Source organism: Pseudorasbora parva, chromosome 1 (genome assembly GCF_024679245.1).
Source record: "Pseudorasbora parva isolate DD20220531a chromosome 1, ASM2467924v1, whole genome shotgun sequence".
Taxonomy (NCBI): Eukaryota; Metazoa; Chordata; class Actinopteri; order Cypriniformes; family Gobionidae; genus Pseudorasbora; species Pseudorasbora parva.
Window position 1 is genome coordinate 44203447 of NC_090172.1, and position 12985 is coordinate 44216431.

The 12985-nt window shown below is 35.7% G+C and overlaps 1 protein-coding gene across 7 annotated transcripts in view; it reads left to right on the forward strand.

Annotated features, from left to right (window-relative positions):
• Positions 1–2183: 2183 nt before the first annotated feature.
• vps13c (vacuolar protein sorting 13 homolog C) overlaps positions 2184–12985 on the forward strand; it is a 64343-nt gene continuing 53541 nt past the window's right edge. For 4 of the 7 annotated variants that reach the window (XM_067442343.1, XM_067442367.1, XM_067442361.1 and 1 more), the window contains exons 1-5: positions 2184–2392; positions 4475–4518; positions 4910–4952; positions 6517–6612; positions 8409–8510. In XM_067442343.1, coding sequence (XP_067298444.1) covers positions 2293–2392; positions 4475–4518; positions 4910–4952; positions 6517–6612; positions 8409–8510 — 385 coding nt within the window. In that variant the 5' untranslated portion in view covers positions 2184–2292. Of the gene's footprint in view, positions 2393–4474; positions 4519–4909; positions 4953–6516; positions 6613–7325; positions 7359–8408; positions 8511–12985 lie in introns of all 7 variants that reach the window. The other 3 variants (XM_067442325.1, XM_067442335.1, XM_067442351.1) reach the window with 1 other exon arrangement.

Below are 12985 nucleotides of genomic sequence, written 5' to 3' on the forward strand. Positions count from 1 at the left end.
CTGGCCTAAAGAGAAAGGGAGGAACATTTTGTGGACTGATGAGAGTAAAATTGTTCTTTTTGGGTCCAAGGGCCACAGGCAGTTTGTGAGACGACCCCCAAACTCTGAATTCAAGCCACAGTACACAGTGAAGACAGTGAAGCATGGAGGTGCAAGCATCATGATATGGGCATGTTTCTCCTACTATGGTGTTGGGCCTATTTATCGCATACCAGGGATCATGGATCAGTTTGCATATGTTAAAATACTTGAAGAGGTCATGTTGCCCTATGCTGAAGAGGACATGCCCTTGAAACGGTTGTTTCAACAAGACAATGACCCAAAACACACTAGTAAACGGGCAAAGTCTTGGTTCCAAACCAACAAAATTAATGTTATGGAGTGGCCAGCCCAATCTCCAGACCGTAATCCAATTGAGAACTTGTGGGGTGATATCAAAAATGCTGTTTCTGAAGCAAAACCAAGAAATGTGAATGAATTGTGGAATGTTGTTAAAGAATCATGGAGTGGAATAACAGCTGAGAGGTGCCACAAGTTGGTTGACTCCATGCCACACAGATGTCAAGCAGTTTTAAAAAACTGTGGTCATACAACTAAATATTAGTTTAGTGATTCACAGGATTGCTAAATCCCAGAAGAAAAAAAATGTTTGTACAAAATAGTTTTGAGTTTGTACAGTCAAAGGTAGACACTGCTATTTTTTTGAACACACCCCTTTCAACTAATTGCCCAATTGCACAGCCTTAAGAGCGTGCATATCATGAATGCTGGGTCTTGTTTGTTTTCTGAGAATCTACTGAACCTACTGGTAACTTGTTTGCCACGTAGCAATAAAAAATATACTAAAAACCTTGATTATTCTGGTTAGTCACATTGTACTGCTATTATTTTGAACAAGACTGTATATTACAATTAAAATGTGTGTCTCTGAAAATGTAGAGACTGTCTCCCCCATAAAACAGACTGAAAAAGCTCTTACATCCACTCACCCGTAGATGTTGCTGTTGCTCTCGTCTTTTTCATGAATAAATAAACAACAGCTGTTTTTTCCATGACAATGAATTTAGGTGGGGGGATAATTCATCTATTTGTTATTGATTTGTTATTTGCATCCAAAGTCTAACCCAGATGCTGTTCTTTGTAGCATACAGTGGCTTGTGGGAAAACAAAACAAAACAAAACACTGGAGCAAAAGAGAACAGGCAGAGCGACATTATATAAATATGAGAACTTTTTTCATTTTCATCTCACATTTGACTTTACTTGCTGATATAGAAACCTGTGAGAAGCATTTATGCAGTAGGCTACTTATGCAGTACTTGCCAGCATTCTATATATTACCTATATTAGCTAATGTATGATTAGCCTCCTTTTTATCTTACAATAGAATAGGCCTATGCCTACTTATTCGTGAATGTATTAATTGGATGATTAATTATTAAGGTTTGTTCCTAAATTATATTTTATCATTGAACATCTGCGCAATGTAATATGAATACTGTACCAAGCCTGGAAGTCTTGTCTACACACAACAGCAGCTTGCAGTGTGTCTTTCAGTGTCTGATTACAGGTTCGAGATCCTACAACATGTTTGGATTTAAAACATTCAGCACAGAGACAAAAAGCCTCTATGTGCTCAAACATCATAAGATTGCTACCAGATTTCCTGGGGACCACGTGGACCAATCTGTCTGAATAGCCTGGTATCTTGTCCCTAAAGGAAAACCACAGTCATGTAAGGGTAGAGTTTGATGGATGCATGTGAAGTGGGAAAATGCCATCACAGTCACATTCAGGGCCCTCCATCCTAATGTTATCTAACAAATTAACTGTGTCTGTCTAGGCTATATCAAATAATTTCATTTGAATTCAGTATGTATCAGCAAATAAAAAAAGGTGATGATTAATACATTTTCTCACATTTCAGAATATAGCCATTCTAGTTTACATTAGTTAGTAAAATGTCATTAACCCACACAAATACATTATAGTGAACAGTAATTGTATATCTTGCACATTAATAAGCAAGTCTTCTTTAGGCGTATCTCATTTGGTATACAAATAAACATCATGCCACATCATTGCACTTTCACTTTGCAAACAATGTTCTTGAATCAACTAGCCAGCCTGTTTATAAAGTAATCCCGCGACCCCAGATGCAGACAGTGTGAGTGGATCGCCGAAAGAGTCGATCTTGCCTGTCACACAGGGAGGGAAGTAACCTTATCACATGCGTATTGTGGCATTTTAACGTGTTGTCTGCGACAGTGTCGCTGTCGTTCTCGACTCACCATGGTGTTTGAGTCTTTAGTTAGTGATCTATTGAACAGATTCATTGGAGATTATGTGGAAAACCTGGACAAGTCGCAGCTAAAGATTGGCATATGGGGAGGTAAGCGTATAACGTTATCCGTCAAACAGCCTGCCATAAACTAACGCTCGTCTTATCTTATGTCTGTTGTAAAACGTACCATACCGAGATGCAATGCAAGCTGGATGTACATTTACTGCATTGTCCATTAATGTCTCGTGTTTGATTGGTTTCTGTTCTGTAAGATTGGCAGTCTGTCAATTTGCTTGCACGTCGATGAAAACAGCCATTATTTATACGGTTTACTTTAACTATTTATAGAGTTTCTACCTTATTATGTTTTTCATCTCAGTCATAAACATATTCAAGCCTGTTAATTCTCACATTATGTATACATGCATGTTTGTGTACACACACACACACACACACACACACACACACACACACACACACACACACACACACACACACACACACACACACACACACACAATTATATTTTTGATATGACAGAAAATGGTTTGACGTGGACCACACCTTCATTTTCCTGAAAACTTTTGTTGTTTTCTGTTGGTACTGCTTTGCACTTACTCTTTATATCATACTGTAAATTCAGTGTCACAAAACAGATTCATGATCTTGGAAAATGTACATTCTAAATACCTGTTTTAAAAACCTAGAGCTCTATATTTCTACAGATAAATGGCAATGGCTCTTTGACCCATATCACTCTTATCAACACCATAATGACTCCACTTTAGAGTTATAGCATGTAGACATTTGTACATTAGGTAAACAATTTACTGTACAATTGGTTGTATATCTTTTTCTGGGGGAAAATAAAACACAGATTTAATGTACATGAATTTTTTACATTCCAAGTTTCAAATATTGCAGCTGTGGTTCAAGTCTAACATTTACTATAAATTATCAAATTAATTTGCTATAATTATTTAAAATAATAATTCATTAGAAGCGTTGTTGGTGAGGTCCATTCATAATTCCCACTATCACTGATGGGAACATGACCCTCTCAATTCCCATTAAATTCCCATCTGTGCTTAATCTTTCTTTTTGTGTGTTGTTTATGTACTGTATTGTTCAAATATGTGTGTTGATTCAGTTCAGTTAATCTTTTAGTATATGTTTTGAAAGGAGACATATATCAAATTACTATCATTCTGCAGTGCTATTATAGTCACGTTACTGGATGTGTCATGGCCAGAACAACTCCAACTAGATTCTTTCAGTTAAATTCCAAGGATATTTTGAACCCGCTTTCGTTAGAATCAAAAGGAACATTTCCTGGCAAAAAAAGTTTACCTTATCTACAGTATGGTCTTAATGCATGTTATAGATTGTATTGTGAATGATTCATTTATGTATATGTTTTATTTAAACCATGTCATATCGAATCAAAATGTCATTACTGGATCTTCCGGTGAAAACGGAAGACTTTTCTCTGGTGACGTATGCAGGACTTCTCCAACCGTTTGGTCTGCTTATAATGCTGCCCCTGCAAGCTCATATTCATCTGCCACAGTTTTTTGAGTACAACGTTTTTTTAGAGTGCGATGCGTAAAACCAAAAAATTGTCAGCAGTTGTTAAAGCGAGAGGAGAGGAGGGAACTGCTTTAATATATTAAACCGTCACCTTTCATAGGTGTGAGAGACTCTACGGGGCTTAGACAAGCCATGGCCAGATCAGCATGGGTGCCCTGTTATTTTGTCAGCATGCCGTTTGATATGGTGACATCTTTATCCCAGTATCAGATAAGCTGCTCTGGTTGACATTTATTTCTTTTCTGTGATGCCAATTCAATTATCGTCAATGTCAAAAGTGGCCAATCATATCTGCATTCAGTTGTTTATGCGTTTCATGGTGGTATTTTTTTTATCTTTGACTGTCAGAATTATGAGTTTCTGGTATTGGATGAATGGATAAGCTGTATTGTTTCATAAAAGGCAAATTGCAGTGATAAAAATTGACTGAACACAGACCACAAAAAAAAAAAAAAAAAAAAAAAAAAAACAGTGAACGTGGACCAAATAATACATGCACAGTTTGCAACATTATGCCATTGAATACCTAATATATACAATTTTAAATGTAATAATTGTTTTCTTTTTCACTTTTTTTTTTTTTTTTTTTTTTTTTTTTAGGAAATGTGGTTTTGGAAAATCTGAGGGTCAAAGAAAATGCTTTGGTAAGTTTTATGTTGGACAGTGTTAACCACATGAAACAAGTTTAATTAAATGTTAGATATTATTTTCATTTAAATTTATATGTAATTTATTAACTAGGTCGACTCTTGTTTCAACTTAGAATATAATAAAACACATTTATACATTGTATAATAAATAAATACATATATACATACATGAAAACAACCATATTTATCTTGAAAAGTGTGTTTGTGTATGTAACACTGTGGTCGACTCTTAAGCGCCTGTGGCTTCTGAGTGTTAACACGATGAGATTTGCTGATGTTTCCAAAACTAAATGATAATAACTAGTTTGTAAATGTCTGCAAAAGTGTTTTTTTTATGTTGTTTTGTTTTTCAAACCCATTTACCGGTTTTATCTTTGTTCTTTAGAGTGAGTTTGACGTCCCTTTTAAAGTGAAGGCTGGTCAGATCGGTGAGTATACGACTTTGTCTTTATCAGGGGAATCTGTGCTGCAGGAAATTGTAGCATGTGTTGTGTTGTGAAAAAGTCTGAAATGTTTTTTAATATTCTGCCTTGTGTGTTGATAACCTGTAACCAAGGAGATTTAGTGTGATGAATTGCACTTCCTATATTGTGCAGCTCAAGACCGACTGAACCTTGCAATAACAGTCAAATAAAAGTGATTTTATTTCACTTCCTGGTGGTTGTAGGGAGAGATCCCACTCAAAATGGAATTAAACTTGAGCAGATGTAATGCTTGAAGGATCTGTTCTGTTGTAATATGCATTTGAATATAGACATTTCAAGTTTGTTGTCTGCTTTCACAGTTTCTCATTTTTCCTCAATAGATTTGTCTGTTGGGTTAAGCAGTTTTAACAGATACTTCTAATTCAGCAAGCATCACAGCACGGATGTCTTGCCAATAAGAAGGAGCTTGTTAAAACAGTCATCAGTTCATGTTATCACATGATCCAGTCAGATGACTTTAAACATCTGCTGGACAGTGTGCCTAGATGTCAAGTTGTAAAAAGTAATTGGTATACAAGGAAGACATGCTAGTATGAGCATTTCTGTAAAATTCCCTGCATATTTACTACATTTACAAAAAAACTTAAACAAAAAGGTCTACTTTGATTCTGCTTTTTAGACGTGCTTGATCCAAAGAGATATACCCACTAAAGATGAATCATTAATCCAACAAATCAAATTTGTAAATTTTCTAAAATAAATAATGTCATTCCCCAATGTTTAACTGCTCTCGTTCACTAACAAAAATGTATAACTGACTCTGATTCTGCCTAATAACCATGTTTATATTGTTTAATGTGTGTCATAGGGTCTGTTTGCACCTGGTCACTTCATGTGTTTTAACTGATCGGGTAGCTATCGGATTTGTTAAAATTGCTCCGTTTATACTTGGCCACATAAATGTGTTAATGAAAAACGAATATAAATCTTCAATTCCTGTACTATACGCAAAAGCAACAGATATCAGTAAATTCAAGATCAAAGACTGCAATAGGAGAGATGGCGGCACCAGCACTGGCACTTTTAATAAAGATGATTGTGTATTGATTCTGCGACGCCTTACTTTCACTTTCATTTGCATCATGTTGGCTTACTGTACAGATACTCATCTAATCATCTGCAGTGATGCGTGTTGCAGTAGCCCTTGTCATATCCGACTAAAATGTCATAGCCAATAATGCTCTCACGCCATCATTTTTGTTTTATATTAGGAGTAAAATTTACATATGTGGTTTCAACAACCAGATGCATTTACTCTTTTTGGAGTTTGCACAGTTTGGAATGAATCTCAAACCACCTCCTGAAGTGGGTTCAAGTGGGTATTTACATAGTCTTTCCACAATCGGATAGGATAGCTAGGTGACCGGGTGTAAAAGGCCCTTACTTTTAACTGAGACGCATGGAATGACATAATGCTAATGATTTCAGAGGATCTGTCATCATTCGCTATTCAAGTTTTTTTTATCTTCCACATAGTCACAGTGAACTGAAAATACCTGCTTTTTAGGTAAACTGACCCTGAAGATCCCTTGGAAAAACCTTTACAATGAAGCAGTGGTGGCCACATTAGATGGATTATACCTTCTGGTGGTTCCTGGTGCAAGTAAGTGCTTATAGTTTTTTGTTTTACTTAAAATGTTCTTAATGCAACACATCTTTTAATGTAGAAGTTTAAATGGTTCATATATCTAGCCTTAAGCGTCATGTTATTCATTTCATGGCACTTTACTGTCTTTAACTGTCTGCAAAATGCTTTAATTTCTTGTTATAACATCTCCTCTTAAGAATAATTGCATGATTTATTATTTATAACCTAGAGGTTTCCTGCCTTTTAACAGAGGGTGGATAGAGTTGCTGAATACGGAACCGCATACTAGTATAATACTCTTACTATTTTACAATACTTATACAATGTTTCACTGCAAAGAAACTTTAATTATCAGTGAAGATCATATTATGGAAAAAATGCACTAGACAAAAAAAAAAAAATATACTGTATACTTATACTTTTGATATACTGTATTTGCAATTTTAAAAAATGCAAATATATTTTATTAATTACAGTTCTTAAAACCCTGAAAATTCCTTATAATAGTTTGGGGTGTTAAGCATTGAGAATGCACAATCCCTTAAAAACAGTCAGTAACTCTTACACCTTTTGATTATCTCAGACTAAGAACGATGTGAAGATGCTATTTTTATGTCTACTATAGCAGCAATTACAAATGTACTGAATAACTGAATTTCTTTGACAAAGTCTATATCTTCTATTTCTACTGGGCTGTTTCGACTGACGTTGTCTTTTACATGTTACAGCTGAGTCTAAGTTTTTTTCCTCACCTTACAATGGTAAGCCAGGTGTAGAAGGTGGGTAGAAGGGTGGTGGCTTGGGACCCGGACGGATAGGCTGCTCTTGTGTGTATCTGACTCTGATTATTATGGCAAACATTATATTTTCCCTGTGGTTAGGATGTTTAATCATACAAATACAGATGTTGGTTTTGGAGAACCTTTGATAGCATGTATTGATCTCTCAATCAAGTGTTCAAATATGTAACTTTTTTGTTAATATTTATTTTGTTCTCTGATTTACCTTATAAACCAATCAATTGTGTATAATGCATGTATTAAAACACAATAATCAAATAATTTTTTAAGCATGAGAGGTTGTCTCTGCCTGTCTCTGGGATTGAAGTCAGTCAACTTCTAAATCAAAAGTTGTTGGTCTTTTTAAGGTGTACACAAGCTTTTCTCTTTGGGAGCATACACATATTTCAGCCACATATGCTATATTGCTGAAAAAGATGTGCTACGAACCTTGATTTCTTCAGAATGAGATATTGGAATGAATACACTATCTCTCTAATGGACTGACTTACCTCAGGAACTCCTCAAACTAATTTTTTCTAATTTCTTATTTAGTTTATTTTGCCTTTTTTAAAAGAGCCACTTTGGAATGGTGTCCGTCATTACTCTAGTTAAGAAAGATAAACAGTGCAAGCTTGTACAATAGCAGGCATTAGGGTTTTTGTTTCTCATGAATTGGTCTAAAACCAGTCCTTCCTGATAGAGCTTTATGGGTGGTTGCCAAAGCAAAGGACATAACCGCAATGAAAATCTTAAGTCTGCTTGAGTAAGCATCATTAGACTTCAGCTACTTATAAGCCACAGAGCAAAGAGAAAGAGGTTACATGGTTGACCGCTCAGTGTGTGTGTGAATCTGTATTAGTTTTTTTTTCATGTGTACATTTGTGCATATCCAAAGACAGCGTTAGGGGGCAGGTAGATGTAAAAAAAAAATTGTAATAAACGAAAGACTTGTCATGTGTGAATGATATGAATGGTGTCTGCAATGTTTGTTTGCCTCTAACCATGTGTGTGTGTGCTGTGTGTTTGAAGCGATTAAGTATGATGCAGTTAAAGAGGAGCGATACCTTCAGGAGGCCAAACAGAAGGAGCTTCAGCGCATTGAGGATACTCTTCAGCTGGTTGCTCGCAGAGGTGAGAAACCCCTAGTCTCTTTGAATACACAGGATGTAATCATTCCTTGAACCTGTGAATAATCCATTTTTGATTATGGTCATAATTTATACCTAGTTGTTGGATGTATACTTTTATTAACGGATGTTCATCAATTCATCGCACCCATCCATCTGTTTATATACCATAATCAGTCTTTTTCAACCTCATTCATCATTCATTCATCAATTTATTTAAGGTTGCTCAATAAATCTACATCATGACAGTTTATCATTATTTGAGTCATTCTATATTTGGGGTACATTTCAGGTCAGCCAAAAATTTAGGAAATCATTTTTTTTTATCAATAAACTAGGAGTTGAATAATATATGCTCTTAAAGGTTTAGTTCACCCAAAAATGAAAATTATGTCAATAATGACTCACCCTAAAGTCGTTCCAAACCCGTAAGACCTCCGTTGACCTCCATCAATCCGCTGATTCATAACCATTTGAATCTTTTTTTGAGGTTTGAAACCAAACCCGGAAGAGAAGACAGTGCTGAATAAAGTTGTATTTTTTGTTATTTTTGGACCAAAATGTATTTTTGATGCTTCAAGAGATTCTTATTAACTAACTGATGTCACATATGGACAACTTTGTTGTTTTTATTCCCTTTCTGGACATGGACAGTATAGTGTACATACACTTGGATACGCTGTCAGACTAAATATAAAATATCTTAAACTGTGTTCTGAAGATGAACGGAGGTCTTACGGGTGTGGAACGGCATTAGGGTGAGTCATTAATGACAAATTTCATTTTTGGGTGAACTAACCCTTTAATGTGCTAAATTAGTTATTTGGCAAGATTAAACTCTAATTACTTTTTTAAAAATGGTAATGAAAATCAAGATTTGATACATTTTGTCAACTGTGTTACGGACAAATGCTGTTTCATAAATCCACATTATGCTAAATTTAGTATTATTTAACATCCTTACCAAGATTTCCATCTCAAGACATATCCCTATCTATTTGTATGACGGTTTAGTTCACATTAAAAACATGCATAAAAACCAAACATAACACAGTTGACAGACCAAGTAACACAGTTGACAGGATGCATTAGGAAAAGAGAAAAATCTTTAAAATGAAAACTTTCTTTTAATTCAACAAAAATAAGTACAAGCAATTAATACAATTTAAATTAAATTGTCAACCATGTAAATCCTTATCAACTGTTAAAGTCGATGGTAAATTGATAACACAATCAATTAATCTACTCTATGTGCAGACAATAATATAGATCATATATTGAAGAGAATGTTATAATTTACCACACTGTCTTTAAATTTACCTCCGAAAGAAGTAATGACATCATTTGATGTCGGACATGTGACTTTGGAACAAACCGTTGCTGATTTATAAGAGATTTTATCATAGGATTTTATAGGCAGGCAAAAATGACGTCAAAATCGTCCGAAAATGCACGACTTTGAGCCGAATCTGCCCGAGCAGACGGATATTAGTATATCTCATCACACAGGCAACCAGTTTGCGCGTCTATCAGTGGTATAATCTGGTTTTTAGTCTAAAACAGTAGCGTTAAGTAAATACCTTGTCCGCTTGGGGAGATGTGCTCGCAGTCAGCGGAGTCAGGCGAAAGTAAGTTATTAAATCAGCACTAGGTAACTTTTCAACCTTCATAATATATTTTTTAAGACTCTTGTGATGATAAATCGACTTACAATAGGTTGAATGACACGTCTGCCATAGCCTGATGGGGTCTGTATCGTTTTTAATCGTACTTTTAAACTTCGGGTTTCGGGTAGTAACCCGAGAACAAAAAGAACTACAAAATTTGACTGCTTTACGGCATATACGTCACTTCCACCAACACACACACTTCCTTACATTCAGACGTGCGAGCACAACTTTGTTCGTCGGATAATATAGTCATGTCCGAAGCAGCACAGACACATAAGAAAGAAAATGTTTTGTTGGAGGAAAGCAATAAGAGGAAACGAAAAAGTGATGGGATTAAAGGCAGGACTAGGATCAAAATGTGACCAGGGTTTGCTCGTCGGCGTGAGCTGGAGGAGGCGTGCCCGACCGATGCTGTCCTGCTTGTTACGGTGAGCTACCACTCAAACATTGAACTGAAGTATCATATAGATTCTGTAAAACGGTAACCAATAGACTAACTGTTACTATAATGACGCTGGCTTGTAAACGTGAGCATCGTGATTATTTGGCGTTTGAAAAAAATAAAAGCCATGAAATTATATTCATATGACATGCTGAAGCATATGCCACTGACTGTAACGTTACCTGGGATGAAGACATTTCACACGCGCCGCCAGAAGAACTCGAAATCCTCTTGCAGTGTTCAGGGGAACTGTTAGTGCTGCACCATGTGCTGCACCGATCCGCAGCGCCACTTTTATGAAGTTATTTGGCCGGCACCGCACCACTGTATATATTTTTACAACCCGCCGCGCACCCGCGACCATTAAATAGACATACGGGGTCCGCGGGTTATGAGACGAGCCACGCATCACTAGTTCAGGGCTATCAGGGTTGTCATGTCAACAAATGCACGCGCGATGGCATCCCCTGTTGTAGGATTACAGCGCTTACGACAGTAGTTGAGGACATTATTTTTTTCCAAACTGTAGGGGGACCCCGAGAGCAAAAGTAGCCAAGTGGGGCTTTAACGAGGCTTTTTAGGCAGTCATTCATGATGTGGGTAAGAAGTTAAATGTGACTGTTTACTTTTTACAATCGCGTGTTTCCGTTTCATATGAGGACATAAACGCACGTCCGTCATGTCCAGAGCCGCTCTGGGAGACTTCATCAGCATTTTACTGTTTCATTTGAGAAAAACTACCGTCATGTCATACACATACAAACTCAGAGGCACGGCAACCCGTCAAAATAAAAGTTTGGTTTAACTTGATAAATATATCACTGCTGTACAGTAGAGACGTCTCAGTGTAATAATAATAATATCAAAACTTTATGTTTTAAAAGTAATATCCATTTTTCTTTCATGTTTTAATTTTAACAGTAAAGCTCAGTTGCAAAATGTTTCATTAAGTATAAATTAATATTATAATTAATAATTATAATATAATATAATAATTGATTACCAGGAAATACACACACAGTTGTGGGATATATATATATATATATATATATATATATATATATATATATATATTTGTTTTTATGAATTCAATTAGCTATTGTTAACCCCTAACAGTTTTGGTTAACACTATAGTAGCTATACCCTATATTTACTGGTAAATATTACAGTATACAAACATTACATGCAATGGCAGACCAAGGCAGTTCTGGCATAATGTCAATAACACATAAATAACTTGCAGTTTCTGCACAGTTATTGATGTATCTCTTAAGTACTGGAAAAAGGTACCACTGGGTACCGGTACCGAATTAAAATATAAACGGTACCCAACCCTACTGTTTACACAATAGCTGATGCTAGAGTAAGTGTAACATAAAGCAATTTGGCAACAGTTAATCTCTTGTTGCATGTGATGCATTTGTAACAACATAGGGCTTTTTAGATAAACAATATGGCGAGTGTGTTGTTTTAGGCTAATACACCAACAGCAAATCGGTGTAGTACCCAGTGGACCTTCTGAAGTGAATTCATGGGTTTTGTGTAAGAAAAATGCCCATATTTAAAACTTTATAAAGTAAAATATCTTGCTTCCAGACTGCCTTCCTTATGCTGAAAGTGTACGTCCAACGTCATAGTACGCCAATTACGCTTTTTCAGTTGGTTGAATCTGCTGGAAGCTATTTTACTTTAGAAAGTTTTAAATATGGACCTTTTAAGATTGCTTTCTCTTTAAGAGCACATGTGGAGGGACTTGCTGTGTGCATGTAACATTATCAAAGCTGTATGTGTTTTATCCATCGGGAATTGATTGGATGGTTGAATCGTTGTGGTTTGCTATTGCTGTGATCTCATGTGAGTGATGGGTTGTCCCGCCCTTATCCCGCAAGAGAAGAGGTTATGATGCTTCAAGTGGGAGGGGAAGTTATTTTGATTAAATATTATGAGGGCATTTGTTTTTAAAAAATAATAATGCGTTACACCGATCAATAATTTATAATGAATATCCAATATTCCATGAAAAATTACATGGAAAAAAACAAGAATTGTCAATTTTGATTTCATGACGATTTTAAGCAGCTATGTTTTATTATTATTGTTTCTGATTCCTAAAACGTTAATACATTCCATTTTAAAATATATTAAAATAGAAAACAATTATTTAACTTCCTAATATATTTTTACAATGTTACTGTGTTACTAGATTTTTGATCAAATAAATGTAGCCTTGGTGAGGTAGTGTATTTAACACACAAATTCAGTAGCTACAGTAGGACAGAATATCAATAGTATTTCAATATTGGTGAGTCCCTACATTCCATCACTTCACACAAAACATTCATCCACCCGTCCCTAAATTAATTTGTG